General features: G+C 43.1%; 1 protein-coding gene across 1 annotated transcript in view; it reads right to left on the bottom strand.

The window, feature by feature from the left end:
• LOC102443503 (piezo-type mechanosensitive ion channel component 2-like) overlaps positions 1-16,125 on the bottom strand; it is a 94,021-nt gene that overhangs the window by 17,340 nt on the left and 60,556 nt on the right. The window contains exons 28-38 of the mRNA XM_075901549.1: positions 14,561-14,673; positions 13,442-13,553; positions 12,945-13,016; positions 11,896-12,062; positions 10,734-10,911; positions 5,627-5,870; positions 3,735-3,993; positions 3,143-3,331; positions 2,367-2,565; positions 1,539-1,683; positions 1,209-1,356 (exon numbers count right to left, since the gene is read on the bottom strand). Coding sequence (XP_075757664.1) covers positions 1,209-1,356; positions 1,539-1,683; positions 2,367-2,565; positions 3,143-3,331; positions 3,735-3,993; positions 5,627-5,870; positions 10,734-10,911; positions 11,896-12,062; positions 12,945-13,016; positions 13,442-13,553; positions 14,561-14,673 — 1,826 coding nt within the window. The remainder of the gene's footprint in view (positions 1-1,208; positions 1,357-1,538; positions 1,684-2,366; positions 2,566-3,142; positions 3,332-3,734; positions 3,994-5,626; positions 5,871-10,733; positions 10,912-11,895; positions 12,063-12,944; positions 13,017-13,441; positions 13,554-14,560; positions 14,674-16,125) is intronic.

The raw sequence follows: 16,125 nt of genomic DNA, 5'->3' as shown, positions 1-16,125 counted from the left end.
TGGTCCGTGAGGGTAGACAGTTTAAAAACTGTCTCCTCTCGCGGACCAGCTCCCGCCTGGCACCCCAAACTGCTGCCTCTGATACAGAGGCAGGAGCACGGAGTGGCAGGGGGCTTCTTGGGAGAGGGGCCAGAGCGCACTGGCTGCTGGCCCCACCCCCAGGGACTATAGAATAGTCGACTAACCAACAGGAATTCATGAAGATAATCAACTATTCAGTTAACCATTATTTAACATCCCTAGGCTACGTCTAGACTGGCATGATTTTCCGCAAATGCTTTTAACGGAAAAGTTTTCCGTTAAAAGCATTTGCGGAAAAGAGCGTCTAGATTGGCACGGACGCTTTTCCGCAAAAGCACTTTTTGCGGAAAAGTGTCCGTGCCAATCTAGACGCGCTTTTCCGCAAAAAAGCCCCGATTGCCATTTTCGCGATCGGGGCTTTTTTGCACAAAACAAATCTGAGCTGTCTACGCTGGCCCTTTTGCGCAAAAGCTTTGCACAAAGGGACTTTTGCCCGAACGGGAGCAGCATAGTATTTCCACAAGAAGCACCGATTTCTTTCATGAGATCGTCAGTGTTCTTGCGGAAATTCAAGCAGCCAGTGTAGACAGCTGGCAAGTTTTTCCACAAAAGCAGTTGCTTTTGTGGAAAAACTTGCCAGTCTAGACACAGCCCTACTGTCTAGAGAAAGGGAGCCAGGGGTGGAACAAATACAGAGTTCATGAAAAAAAAAGTGACATATTTGCTTTCTTTTGGAAACAATAGGGCTTCCTACTGTCTGTAGTTGGCCCTCTCCCTTCTCCACTGTTATCATTAGTTACTATGTTATCTGTATTTGTTAGCCTGTATTTTGTAGATAGCCTCTTCTCTAGTCTTTGGGACAGCATGCTCAAGAGAATTTAAGGTTGACTCAAAAACAAACAAAAAGCGAGTCTCCAATTCAGGGGAAATTTCCATCATATCCCTGGTGGTAGAGAAGAGAGAGGAATCAACTGTAGCAAATCCAAAGTGTGTTCTTTATTCACACACACAGGACCCTACGGTTCTTCCTGGCTCCTAGCTATTAACATAGTTTCTGCCTCCTCGCATCTCCCTAAATCTGGAGTGTGCAGCCATGGAACAACTGCTGACTACATTCCACAGTCCCCACGTTAATAATCAAGCTATTTGCTTTGCTATCTGTATCAAGAAAGTATATTTGTGCTTACACCAAAAGCCCAGTATCCAAAGATGACAATTATAAAATTGATCACATCTACCAGGAACATCAGCGCATAGACATCACAGACGGGGCTGTACTCCGGATGAATTATGTCGTAGAAGAACTGCCTGATAGGTCGATAGATTTGAAGGGCACTAGGGGTAAAAACAAATATAAACTAGTTCAAGAGAAACTGTAACAATGCAACCTCAGAATGATGTCCAGTGCACGGCTTCCATAGAAGATCCATAAAAACTGGAAATATCATAACTCCACTGCACTGATGTGCAACAATGTCTCATTTTCTTAAGATATGTACAGATAATACCCCAATTACATTTTAATCACCAGCTTCTTTGCTTTCAATATCTGTTGTTTCATCTTCCGCTGAAGAAGTTTCCTCTTGCTGATGGGACTCTTTCTGAAAAGTGTCCATTTCTTCCTGGCTTCCTTCTTCTGCGTTTTGCCTACCAAAGAGAAGACAAATCACAGTTCTTTAGAGCCATTCTTTTCTCAACAACCATGTCCTAATGATGTCACAAGGGCTTACAATTCTGTTTAACTTTAGGTGTTCCAATAAGGCACTAATTCAGCCAAAAGGGTTATCCTACAAGCAGGCCGATTGTCTGAACAATGTGGAGAGAGGGCAGCTCCGAGCTCCCAGAATGCGAGATGCCCTGGTGGAAGGGGCAGGGCTGGGGCAGCCAGTCCTCAGCACTGCCGAGAATGCGCAGCCGCCTCTGCCAACCCTCAGAGCCAGCCAGAACTCATGGTGTGAGATTCTGGAGCACAACGCCTGGTGCTCCAGCGGTGATTTTAAAGGGCCTGAGACTCTGGCCACTGCTATCATCACCAACCCGCTTCCCATCAGTAGTCCTGCTTACAAGAAATCATTGTATATAGTTTCTTAGGCAGCAAATACACGAAGTTACTCATACAAATAATTTGCATCTATATACCTTGCTAATGGTCACACTGGGGAAAATCAGTAATACTCTAGCACAGGTAGGCATAGAGACTACAACCATCTAAGGCCCAACTTTCCATTTTTAGAAAAAGGAAGCTGAACAACTGAAAATTGGGCCCTTATAATATTTTCTTCATCTTAGTTTTCAAATCAAAGCCCCCTTTGTGTCCAAAAGCCTCTCAGTGTGGCCCCCACTACCTCTGTTAATGGGGGCTGTCTTCTTTCTTCTGAAGACACTTGCTGAGGGATTGTGATGTCTGAAAAGGTGCCATGCCCCTGATCCAGGCTCATCTTCCTGCAGGCTACCTCCAAACTCCTTTTTCTTTTGCCTCCTAGAAAATTTCCTGCTCTTGGAATCAGACCCATTGACATCTTTGGAATCCCATAGTCCATGGCACTAATGGGAACATTGAAAGAATGATGAATATGGTTTGATACACCGAGTCCTTGACATGGCATCTTTAATTCACAGGAACCATGACACATTATGCAGATGGAGACAGAGGAAGACAGAATGGGGGAGAGGGAAAGAGGATGAGTTTACACGTGAAAGGAAAGGATGGGTAGGGAATGGGCACAAGTCCCCAAATTTGGATTCACTTCAAACACTCTAAAATATTATTGACTTCAACAGGGCTAGGATTTCCCCCCAAGTACTCTGAGGTACCACTGTACCATGTGAATATCTCAAAGCAAATGGCATTTATTTATATCCTATGGCAGAAGAATTAGGCCCATAAGTGTTCAAATCTGGGATTTTGTTCAGCCTTAGGTATCGGGGCAAATGTTACATTTAAATCCAAACCTGGGTTTAGCATCTGAATCCTTGCCCCCAATGGATTGAATGAGATTTGAATTTACAGCAGAAATGAAGACACGACAAATTTAGCAGAGTTTCAGTTTTTCTCTGCAAACATTCAGAAGAGCTCTAAGAAACTAGCCATTTCTTCTCCTTCTCTTCAAGAACAACACACCTTGAGGATAGACCGATGAAAGAACAAAGCCAGCAGCTGCACAAGATCAAAATGAACATAGCCATTCTTCTTCTCAATCCCAACAATGTTTGGCAGAACAAATGGCTCTTCTGCATTGATGCCACAATATAACTTAGTGGTCCAGGGAAAGAAACCAAACTGAGCAAAGTATTTGACAACTACTGTTATCTAGAGAGGAAAAAAATACATTAGTTGGAAGACATGATAGGACAACGGCTAGCCTTAAACATTTTCAGAAGAGTTTATAGATCTTCCAAATATAGCAAAAGACTCCTACCAGCATTCTTGCTGACTTCAGGTTCTGGTTTGGGATCCAATGGTATTTTATCATGTATAGATGCTCTCTAATTTTATTGTTTATTTCTGGTTTTATGTTCAATAAATTACCTGCAATTCATCAACTACCCTCAGACCTACCAATGTCCTTTAGTCACATCCTCCATCTAGTCTATCCAATTAACATCAATTCTAACTGAAATGTATTGCACTTTCATGTAAACAAATGGAATAATACTTGTTTGCAGAGAGACACTTATGTCTGCAGTAAGGCAATTTTCTGGCTGTTTCATACCTCTGTATAAACAATGGCCAGCATCCAGAAGAATTTAGTAGGCCTTGGAATGGATAACATGGCCCATAGAAATATAAGGATAGGCAGAACCAAAGTGAGGATTGAAGCAGAGACCATGTGGTTGAGAATTATGACAAAATAACAAAGCATTTCTGACTTGGACACCATTGCATTGTACAAAGCAAAGCCCAACTTCAGGGATCGAGGTAGATTCTGGTAAAACTTGTCGGACTGCTCCAGTTCATTGTCATGAAACATCCTGAACCAACAGGAAAAAAATATATAAAAATAGATGAGTTATATTTCTTCACAAAATTGGTGCAAGGCTATCAGCAAATATATTTAATACAGAAGATTATATAAATAGACCAGATGTATGGCATAAAATAATCTCTTCAGAACTACATGCCTAAAACTCTGATAGTTTGTCAACCAAGTCATCTGTGAAAGTGATCGCTCATCTAACTTGCATCCAATCATCATCCCACCCACCCCCACAAAGTCAGATTACTGTATGCTGAGGTCCAAAGATATGTCACATTTAAGAGGCTCTATAGCATTACCAAAAATGTCTATTGTTCAAACAGAAAGAACAATGAAAATAGAAATAATAAAGTTTTATATTTGCATATTTACTGGTATATAGGCGTGGATGCAACTAAACACTAGTAATTTATTTGAATTTAGAGGACCCTCATAATTTGAGGCCCTAAACTGTAGCTTATTTACCTTGTGCATAAATCCAGCACTGCCCCCACCCCTCATTCTGAACAGCACCTGCTCACTAGCCCCCCAAAATGTAGGTGTCTTTGCACATTTATACCTCCAGGTACAAAGCAACCCCAGGAGGTGCTGAGCACCTTCCACTGTTGTTGACTTCCACCCTTAATTCACTAGACAGTGTCATGAACTAATGCTGATGACAGTGCTCGGATAAACACAAATGCAAGTGCTTGGGCACAGTTCTTTAAATCTAGCCTTAATAGTAGAGCTGGTCTGGGAGACCAGGGGGTATGTGTTGTCAGTGGAGAAAGGGGAATGACAAAACAACAACATAAAATCACCTTACTCACATTTTTTAAACTTCTGACTTGTTTCCATTTCACAGGGTTCAAACTGGACCTGAAATGTTCTATTGGATTCAGATTTTGGGGGTGTCCTTGAAATTTTCATTTATAAGTTTTAAACATATTTTTCATTTATGACAACCACTAATTTCAACTAATAACAGTTTGTGGTAAGCAAAACTATTTGAAAGCTATTTTGGTAAAAAAAATCAGTTAAAATCATATGGAAAAAATTGTGGAAAAAATGAGACTTTCAATAACTTTTTGTGAAAGGTGTCATTTTTGAAAAGAAAAAGAAAGCCGTTGTGGGGAAACTTTTAGTGTGAACATTTTTGACCAGTTTGACCTTGTAATAGTAGCATTAATCTCATGGATGGAGAAAATAACCCATAGTTCCATATCCCCCAGCTGTTGAAAACTGGCATAGCTTTAGTATGAGTGGAGCTACACTGCCTTACACCAGCTGAGCATCTGCCACCAAAAGTCTCGTTTTAGTCAGACATTAACCACAACGAGCAGTGTCAGCTCATGCACGTGAAAAAACCAGAAACAGTTAAGTGATGCCATGTTGTTTGAGACACCTCATCATTCCATGAGCACGTGGGCAGTGTTTCCTGTAAGCTGTGCGCTTGTGTGGCCTCTTAGGAGAGATTCAAATGCCACCCAGATGATTAGCAGAGCGCCCACAGCAAGGTTTTTTGTTTCTGCTGGGGGGGCACATTAAAATTATTCTGCATATTGATGGAAAAAAATGCACATGGATGGAGAAGATTAGCGGGAGTATTGAATATGGGAATTGCTGGTTTGGCTATTGGTCTTTCTTGCCTGTTCAGAAGCAGCTCGCTGGCAGTCATGATAACAGGAACTTCATTTAATGGCCTGTCTGTTTCCTTGCTCCTCTCAGCTGATGGAGAAACAGCATTACCCTTGGTTTCACAGGTTGGGAATGGAGTGGTTATTTCTGAGGCAGCTCCTTTGATGCCATCTTGATCTTCCACCTTCTCTCCTGCCTTATCTCTATCACTTTCCACAGCAACTTCATCAGGTGTCCTAGATCCAGAGTAAGTTTCTTTTTTAAAAAAGAAAATCCCAGAAACCACAAGTGTCTTAATAGCAAGGGCTCACTCACCCCATATTCAGAATCCAGCTAAGAATTCCAACATCTAAGGTTGCAGTGACAGTGATTAAAAAAGAGTCACTCAGAATGTGATGGTACTTCCATACAACTTGTTCTTTTAATTTTTTAAAGGACTGAACATATTTCACGTTGGATCCTTACTAGATGCAGGCTAACTGGCCTCACAGCAGCCATTGCATGGACTGTATGCTAATTGTGCACTCTGGAGTCCTACACATGGGTAACTCCAACTGCATGCCAGCAAATTCCACTCTAACAAGTCTCTTGAGTTCACTCTCACTCCTTCTAATTGACCTCATTGTAGCCACTCTCTGGGAGCTAATTTTATAAAATCATAGAACCACAGAAATATTAGGCGGGAAGGATTTTGGGAAGTCACCAATTCCAGCCCGTGGCTCTGTGGAAGGACTAAGTAATCTAGAACATCCCTGAGAGCCAACCTGTTCTGAAAGCCCAACCTGTTTGGTTCAGACCAACCTGTTCTGAAAGCCCTCCAGGGATAGGAGTTCCATAGCCTCCCTTGGAAGCCTGTTCCAGAGCTTAACGACTTCAGAGTTCGAATTTTTTCCTAATATCCAGCCTAAATCCCCCTTGTTGCAAATTGAGCCCAGTACTTCTTGATCCATCATCAGTGGTCCCAGAGAACAATTGATCACCTTAGTCATTATAACGTCCCATTACACATTTGAAGACTGTTATCAGAGCCTGCCTTGGTCTTCTTTTCTCAAGATTAAACATGAGAGTATTTTTAACCATTAATCATAGGGTAGGTTTTCTAAATCTTTTATCTTTTTTGTTGCTCTCCCCTGTATTCTCTCCAGTTTGTCCCATCTTTCCTAAAGTGTGGCACTCAGCTGTGGCCTCACCAGTGCCAAGTAGAGCAAGACAAATACCTCCCATGTCTTACCTATGACACTGCTGAGAAAACATTCCTAGACTCAATGACATTAGCCTTTTTTGCAGCTGCACAATGTTGTTAACTCATATTCAATTTGTAAAAAACTTTAAAAACAACAAATAGTCTAGTAGCACCTTAAAGACTAACACCATGTAGATGCTAACAGCATGTAGATGCTGTCATGTTTTGTTATTCTTTAAGGTGCTGCTAGACTATTCATTTTTAAAAAAGTTTTTCCAGTTACAGACTAACTCGGCTACCCTTTTAAAGCATTCAATTTTGGTCTACTATGACTCCAGATCCTTTTCAGCATTTGATTTTTTCCTTCCCACTGAAGTCCTTTATTGAATTTCAGCTTGATGAATTCAGACCAACTCTCCAATTTGTCAAAGTCATTTGAATTCTAATCCTGTCTGTCAAAGTACCCTTCCCTACTTCATGTCATCTGCAAAATTAATTAGCATACTCTTCACTCCATTATCCCATTATATTGAATAGTGCCAGACCTGAGACTGACCCTTGTAGGATCCCACTAGATATGCACTCCCAATTTGACAGTGATCCATTAATAACTACTTTTAGTATGGTCTTTCAACCAGTTGGTACATTTACTTTATATTGATTTCATCCAGACCACATTTCCCTTGTTTGCTTAAGAGAATGTCATGTGGGCCTTTTTCAAAAGCTTTATTAAATTCACATCTATAGAGCCCTGCAAAGCTACGGATATCTGTGGCTCATTTTTTCAGATACGGATGCAGATACAAATTTTGTATCTAGAAACCTGCAAATTTGTTGATATCTGCTTTATATCTGCATCTGAGGATGTGGATGTGGATATCCACATCTCATTTTTGCGGATGCAGATACAAAATTTTGTATCCCCTTAGGGCTCTACACATCTACTGCTTCTTTCCATCCACTAGGCCAGTAACCTTGTCAAAGAAGCAAATTAGGTTGGTCTGGCATGATTTGTTCTTGACAAATTTATACTGGTTATTCCTTATAAACTTTTCCTCTAGGTCAGGGGTGGGCAATAATTTTTGCAGGGGGCCACTTCACAAATTTTGGTACATGGTTGTGGGCCGGTGTTAGGCCCCTGGAAAGGTGCGGGGCCACAGGCAGAAAGGGTGGGGCAGAGGCTACAGAGAGAGAGAGAGAGAGAGAGAGAGAGAGAGAGAGAGTGTGTGTGTGTGTGTGTGTGTGCGCGCGCGCGTGTATGTGTGAAAGAGACACGTGTGTGAGAGACTTTGTGACACCGAGTGCGTTTGTGGCAGTGATTGTGTATGTGGCACAGACTGGGTGTGTATGACAGTGACACAGAAAGAGTGTGTGGTGCTGGCAGCTGCCAACTAAGTTTCTGGGAGAAGCCAAGCTCTATTTCTTTAAAGGAAAAGTGTCTTGCTCTGTTGTCTCTCACTCCCCTTCTGCACTTCTCTGAGTCATATGCTTCAGATTGGAGCCGTTCTGCTGACTGTGTATCTCAGTCTGTGACCCCTGCTTTGCAGAGATGGGGTACAGGGGCAGGGGAACACCCTGACTTCAGCCCTCCCTTCTCCCCACAGCTAGCAGGAGACTCCTGGAAGCAGCTGGGCTGCAGGATGGAGCAAGGTGGGGGAGAGGGGCAGCTGCCAAAGGATGGGCGGGCCAGAGCGAAATGCTCGGCAGGCCGGATGCAGCCCCTGGTCCTGAGTTTGCCCACCCCTGCTCTAGGTGCTTAACAGATTGTTTAAAAATGTGTTTCATTTTCTATCCAGGTAGGCTGGATAGATAACGAAAGGAAGGAAGTTAGGCTTCCTAGTCTAATTCCACAAGTCCTCTTTGTTCCCATTTGTAAAAGATAGGTACCGTGTCCTTCTCTGATCTTCTGGGACTTCAGCCGTCCTCTAAGAGTTCTCAGAAATAATTGCTAGCAGTTCTGAAGTTGCTTCAGTTAGTTCCTTAAGTACATTATTATGAAATCACGAGGCCCTGCTGACTTGAATACATCTATCTTACCTAAATATTCTGTAACTTGTTAGTTTGTCTTGTATTCCTTCCCCTTTCCGGTTAACATAAAGTATGTTGAGTACAGGCAGTCCCTGAGTTACGCGGATCCGACTTATGTCGGATCCGCACTTACGAACGGGGCTTTTCTCGCTCCGGAACTCGCGGGTGGCGGGACCACCCAGACGCGCAGTGGTCCCGCCACCGCGTCCTCCGGGGCGAGAAAAGCTGCTCCGGGTGTCCCTGGTCTGCTGGGGGGATCCCCAGCAGACCAGGGACACCCGGAGCAAAGCCGCAGAGGCGGCGGGGTCCCGCGCCTCCAAGGCTTTGCTCCAGAGCAAAGCCGCAGAGGCGTGGGACCCCGCCGCCTCTGCGGCTTTGCTCCGGGTGTCCCTGGTCTGCTCGGGGTGTCCCTGGTCTGCTGGGAGGGGTCCCCAGCAGACCAGGGACACCCCGAGCAAAGCCGCAGAGGCTTTGCTCCGGGTCTCCCTGGTCTGCTGGGGGGGGGAAGGGGCGCAGCTAGTGCCTGGTGTAGAGCAGCTGGGGTGCTGCCGGGTTGGTCCTGGGGGGACCTACCCAGCAGCGCCCCAGCTGTTCTGTCCCAGGCTCCAGATTCAGCCGCTGTTGAAACTGATCAGTGGCTGATTCCAGGAAGCTGGGGGCAGAGCAACTCTGCCTCGGGCTTCCTGTAGTCAGCCCTTGGTCAGTTTCAGCAGCAGCGGCTGAATCTGGAGCCAGTTCCGAGTTACGTACAAATTCAACTTAAGAACAAACCTATAGTCCCTGTCTTGTACGTAACCCGGGGACAGCCTGTATTTGGTCCCTTATTAATCTTTTTAGAGACGAATGAAACAAAATAGGTATTAAACACCTCAGCTTTCTTGATATTATCAATTATTAGTCCCCCTTCCTTGCTAAATAGACTTTCCTTCATCTTTCTCTTGCTCTTAATACATTTAAAGAATTTCTTCTTATTGCCTATTATGCCCCTTTCTAGGGGTAGCTCATTTTGTGACTCATCCTTTCTGATTTTGCCCCTACATTGCTATTCTTTTATACTCCTCTTTAGAAATTTGCTCATGATTCCACTTTTTTAGGGTTCCTTCTTGATTTTTCAAGTAGTTAAAGAGCTCTTGATGGAGATGGAGCTATATTGGTCTCTTACTATTTTTCCTGTCTCTCCTTTACATCAGGATGGCTTGCAGAAGTGCCTTTCATATTGTTTCCTTGGGAAACTGCCAGCTCTCCTAACTTCATTTTTTCCCTTAGCTGCTCGTCCTGGAACTTTACCTACCAGTTCTGAGTTGTGCTGCACCGCATTTCACTGCAACCATTCATTGGTTGACTCTAGATGCTGCTGTTGCTAATTGATGACACTGATATCCCTCTCTTGGGATTACACCTGCATGCTGCAATTTTTGCTTTGAGCTCAAATGAATTTTAAAATCGGAATGTGAATTGAAAGAAAGATGCCATGCTTCACCCAGTTTCCATTTAAACCATCCATCATGCTGAACTGGGACCAGGTTCACTCCACAACCTAGCAGTGGCCAGTTGAGAGCAAGGATTGTTCAATGGTTAGAGCACTTAGCCTACAGTTTAGGAAAGCTGGGTTCAAGTCCCTACTTTACCACAGATTTTCTGTGTGACCTTGGACAAGTCATTTAGCTTCCCTATGCCTCAGTTCCCTAGCTTTAGAATGGGGGAAACAGCACCTTTCAGGGAGTTGTGAGGATGTATACATTAAAAAATTGTTAGCTGCTCAGATTCTATGGCAGTGGAGTCCATATAAACACCTTAAACTTGTAATAAAACTGCAAATACTGCATATCTGCTCATTACCTTACTGTAGGTTTGCACACCCTTATGAGAAACTGATAATGATAATGTGTCTATTCACCTGCACTCACTGCTCTCGTGAGGCAGTAGAATTTCCCACTGGGATATCTGCTGGCACTCTGATGTGTCTTCACTCTGACCTTCCTGTATGCCTTTCATTTTATTTCCTCCAGAAGGACTTTCTTGTACTTGCTGACTCTTCTTCAGGTTGTAATATTGGAGAATCGTGGCTGGTGAGGCTTCTTTTCCCTTAAAAGGTTAATACAAAATCAGTCAACTGGAAAAATGCTGTCATTGTTTCAGAAAATGGAAATGATTATAATCCCATCAAACTCTTTAAGATCCCTACAGTTCCATGGGGAATTCCCACCTTTAAAAAAGATGGCTGGTGCCCATTTTATATCATTAGTGTGTGACACACTAAACAAGACTTTTATTTTCCTTGCTGTTAATACCCTTCAGAATATAAGCATGACATCTCTCAAATCAAGTCTATGCTTACTGCAATGGAGTTTGATCTTCTGGTGTTCGATTTAGCGGGTCTCGTAAGGACCTGCTAAATCAAATGCTGAAGGCACCCCAGTTGATACCGTTACTCCTCAATTCGTGAGGAGTAAGAGAAGCCAATGGGAGCATTTGCTCCCATTGACCTCCCACTGTGAAGACGGTGTCAAGATCAGCTTAAGGTATGTCGACTCCAGCTACGTTGTTTATGTAGCTGGAGTTGCATTCCTTTAGCCAACCTCCCAGATCTATTATAGATCTGGCCTTAGTCATCACTAAACGTAGTTAGTAGAACCATCTGGAAATGGCCAGGAAGGGATTACCTGTTCTGTTCATTTTCTCTGGGGCTCCTGGGATTGGCTGCTGTCAGTAGACATGATACTGGGCTAGATGCTAGATGACCCATTATAGATGTACTTAAGTTCTCATATGGATCTCTAGAATATCCAGATTTATTATAATGAATAGTAACACAAATTTTGGAAGGACTATTAAACCTTGTGTTTTGTGACTTAAGCTAATCTCTCTTGGAGCCAAGAGGAGACCCCTCTCTCCCTACTACGCAATTTCTTACATCTCGTTCTGAAGAATCTGGTGCTGCTCAGTGTCAGTGGTGTTTATATAAGGATATCAGGACAGAATTCCATCTTGTTACAGTTTAATCTAGTCAGATGCGATGTTATATAAATAAAAAAACCAGGACATTGTGGAAAATGACAGTGATCTTACCTTATTAATTTCTCGCCATAGCATACACCTTTCAATTCTCAATACATTTGCTACGTCCAGGTTATTTTTACAGAGTGAGTTCAGTGCCTCTGTAGTATCATCTAGCAATGCTTGAAAAAAGACCCAAGTAAACTTGATTGTATTGATTATTCTTTCAACTATATTTTCTGTTAAAAGAAAAGAAAATCATGTATAGTTATAAACAGAAAATGGTTCTATGTACTATTCTATTTCAACCTGATCGTCAGTATTGACTGAGACACAATGATAAAGGATTTGAAAGGTCATCTTTATTCTAGGGATGTACTCGACTACTCTACTTGCATCGCTCCCCCTACCACCAGGGGGAACCCTTGTCCTGAAATGGCTTCGTCTTCACTCCACAAGGCTTGAGGCATGAATAGGTAAGTCAAGCACCCCTCTGCCGACCCAGCGCTACAGGAAGTCAAAGGAAGAACACTCTTCCTTTGACTTCCCTTACTCCTCATGAAATGAGTGTTGCCATGTGTCAGAGTAAGAAGTCCTCCAGCTTGACATTATTTTGAAATAAAGGCTTGTAGTGTAGTGACACGCAATATGTTATTCTGAAATAACACTGCTGTGTAGACATACCCTAAGAAGGGAGGGATCTGAATCACTACAGACAATTTCTTCATAGGTATCAGGCTGGTGGGGCTCACCCACATGGTCAGAATCCAGCAGATCACCATTTTAGGAAGTGAGAAAGGATTTTTCCCACAGGCAAGACTAACAGAGACCTTGGGATGTGTTGGTTGGTGGGATGGCTAGCTGGCTGGTTGGTTGCCTTCCTCTACAGTGCAGGTCCAAGTCACTTACTGGTTTGAACTAAAGTAAGTGGTGGATTCTCTGTAACTTGAAGACTTCAGTAACTTGGCCAGAAGCTTTGGGCCTATCACAGAAGTGTGTCGGTGAGCTTCTGTGGCCTGGAATGTGCAGGAGGTCAAACTAGATCATGATGGTTCCTTATGGCTTTAAACTCTATGAAGTCCTGTGAGCCAGGGCTCTGGGTATAATATCTGTCTACTCACCTGGCTTATCTAGTTTCTCTTCAGTGACTGATATCTCCTCTTTCTCTTCATGGAATTCCAACTTCACCTCTCCTGTAACATACAGGGACATAAGCATAAAGACATAGAAGAGATAAGATATCTGCACATCCTTTCCTGCTATTCAGAGGTTATGAGCCCAGTCCAAATGCCCAGTGAAACAATGAGATTATTACTCCAGCTGAGGGCTACGTAATCACATAACAATGCACTGTATTTGAATGCACATGTATGCGGGGCAGAATTAAGGATATTGTGGCTATGGAAAAGGGAAGTCCTTAACTAGCATGTGGGATGTGCTAGAGGTAGGTGTTATCATTATTCCCTGACCTGGCCTCATGTAAATGACTTCCTTTAACATTGTGTTATCTGATTCTTGCTGTAGGAATTACAGCCTCTCTCATTCAAACGAGTCTTTTTTTGGTCTAACTGGGCCTAGCAGCCCTTGTGTTCGTATGTTTGTAGACTCTTCCCATTACCTGCCAGTCGCAGTTGCCCCTCCTCCTCTTTCTTCCTCTGCTCTCTGGTTTCATCTTCTTTTCGTGTTCTTAGAGCTGCTTTAGAGCTGGACATCCAGGCTTCATAGGCAAGCTGCATGAAGACACATTGTTAATCTTTGCTGAGAAGCCTGAACTTCCATCCTGCTGATCAAGCCTAACCTGTGTTTTGTTTGATTTACTCTGGTATCCCAGGGATTCCCAGCTTTTTAACAGAGTGGATTAAATATGTGGTGAATCCCTCACTCCCACTTCCATTCACATGATCCCCCTCTACTCTCCTGCCATTCAGCTCTCTTTCCCTTACACTGGCACTTCACAGATACCCTCCGCTTCCCTTTACTGTCACTTAACTACCCCTTCCTACAGCAATTGCTTCCATGGGACAGCAACATTAGGAAAATATGTTCACAGTTTGCAGTAAATCTCTTGGGATTATTTTGAAAAAGGATAACTGTATACAATAATAATAATTGTAATTAAGAATAACTATTAATGCTTCACACTTTTTTACACAATGCTCAAAGCACGTTGTAAAAGGCATAATCATCATCATTCCCATTTTACAGAAGGTGCAACTGAGACACAGGGAAATCAGATGACTTGCTCAAGGTCACACAGCAAACTAGTGTCAGAGTAAGAGCTGGTCAACCAACACTAAAGGGCGGATTGACACCGCAATGATAAATTGACCTCCAAGTGCTCTCCTGTCGACTCTGGTATACCACCAGGACAAGAAAAGTAGCCAGAGTCAACAGGAGAGCAGCCCCCATGACCTGACCATGAGGAAGACACTGCAGTAAATACATCGACTTCAGCTACACTATTTGCATAGCTGAAGTTGCATAGGTTAGATCAGTGTTTCTTAAACTGTGTAACCCGTTTTCCCCCTGACCTTTTTTTTTTTTTTTTTTTTTTTTTGCTTAAAAAATCCTTGGTGTTCCTCTGTCTTAAAAAGTTTAAGAAACAGTGGGTTAGATCTATGGGGAGGGGATAGTATAGACTAGGCCTTAGAAATAGCACCTAAATCTCCTGAGTCTCAGTCCAGTGCTCTATCTACTGGGCAACACTGCTGGATATTATCAAGAATAAGTCCTGCACCTGGAATGCTGTTTTCTTCTTTGGTGGTTCTTCCTCCCTCTTTTCTGTATGCCCTTGTTCCTCCTCTTCTTCACTGTCTGTCTCAAAGAGATAGTAGCTCCCAGCCCGGATCACTAAAATCAGTTCCAGAACGAGATGTGGTGAGATTTTTCAGAGCTATCTAGGGGTTTTAGATGTGCAACTCCTATTGTTTTCAATGGGAATTGTGCATCTAAATAGCAGCTGCATAGCTATGTGGCTTTGAAAATCCTAGCCTAGCCGTTTTAACAGGACACATGTTTTAGTAAATATTAAGTAGCATAGTGAAACACAGAGTTTTTTTACTATTACTAGATTTTATTCTATTTATTAATATCTTTATGCTTATTATACCTTAAACGAATATACCTTAGTCTATAAATAGGGACATTTGGGCTGTGTCTACACTGGCATGAATTTCCGGAAATGCTTAAAACGGAATACTATTCCGTTTTCAGTTTTTCCAGAAAAAGAGCGTCTACATTGGCAGGCTGCTTTTCCGGAAAAGCCCTTTTTCCGGAAAAGCGTCTCTGGCCAATGTAGACGCGCTTTTCCAGAAAAGAGCCCCGATCGCCATTTTCGTGATCGGGGCTTTTTTCCGGAAAAGACTACTGGGCTGTCTACACTGGCCCTTTTCCGGAACAGTGTTCCGGAATAAGGACTTATGCCCGAGCGGGAGCAGAATAGTTTTTCCGGAATAGTGGCTGATTTTGTACAGTAGAGCGTCGTTGCTTTTCCGGAGATTCAAGGGCCAGTGTAGACAGCTCGCAGCTTATTCTGGAAAAGCGGCTGATTTTCCGGAATAAGTGGCCCAGTGTAGACACAGCCTTGGAGAGGAAATCTCCGTTCAACAGCATGTAGGGCCTGGAGAGGGATTGGGAGGGAGACAGCAAATTGTACTTTTTTTTTTTTTTTTTGTGATCAGTTACATACACCGGGGCTACGTCTACACTGGCCCCTTTTCCGGAAGGGGCATGTTAATTTTACCTATCGTAGTAGGGAAATCCGCGGGGGATTTAAATATCCCCCGCGGCATTTAAATAAAAATGTCCGCCGCTTTTTTCCGGCTTTTAAAAAAGCCGGAAAAGAGCGTCTACACTGGCCCCGATCCTCCGGAAAAAGCGCCCTTTTCCGGAGGCTCTTATTCCTACTTTGAAGTAAGAATAAGAGCCTCCGGAAAAGGGTGTTTTTTCCGGAGGATCGGGGCCAGTGTAGAAGCTCTTTTCCGGCTTTTTTAAAAGCCGGAAAAAAGCGGCGGACATTTTTATTTAAATGCCGCGGGGGATATTTAAATCCCCCGCGGATTTCCCTACTACGATAGGTGAAATTAACATTCCCCTTCCGGAAAAGGGGCCAGTGTAGACGAGCCCCATGCTTCCTAAATAGGGATGATTGCTTAGGACAGCTATTGAAGAACAGTTTGGTTGCATTATAACTGTGTGTTTTAAATCATGTAATTATGAGCTATCCTTTCATTAAATAATGACAATTGTTCACTATCTCCCCTCCCCCCATGTTTCCTTTTTTCTGTCAGCCTGTTTGCCGTG

This window comes from Pelodiscus sinensis, chromosome 18, assembly GCF_049634645.1.
Source record: "Pelodiscus sinensis isolate JC-2024 chromosome 18, ASM4963464v1, whole genome shotgun sequence".
Lineage (NCBI taxonomy): Eukaryota > Metazoa > Chordata > Testudines > Trionychidae > Pelodiscus > Pelodiscus sinensis.
This window is presented reverse-complemented; position numbering and strand designations above follow the sequence as displayed.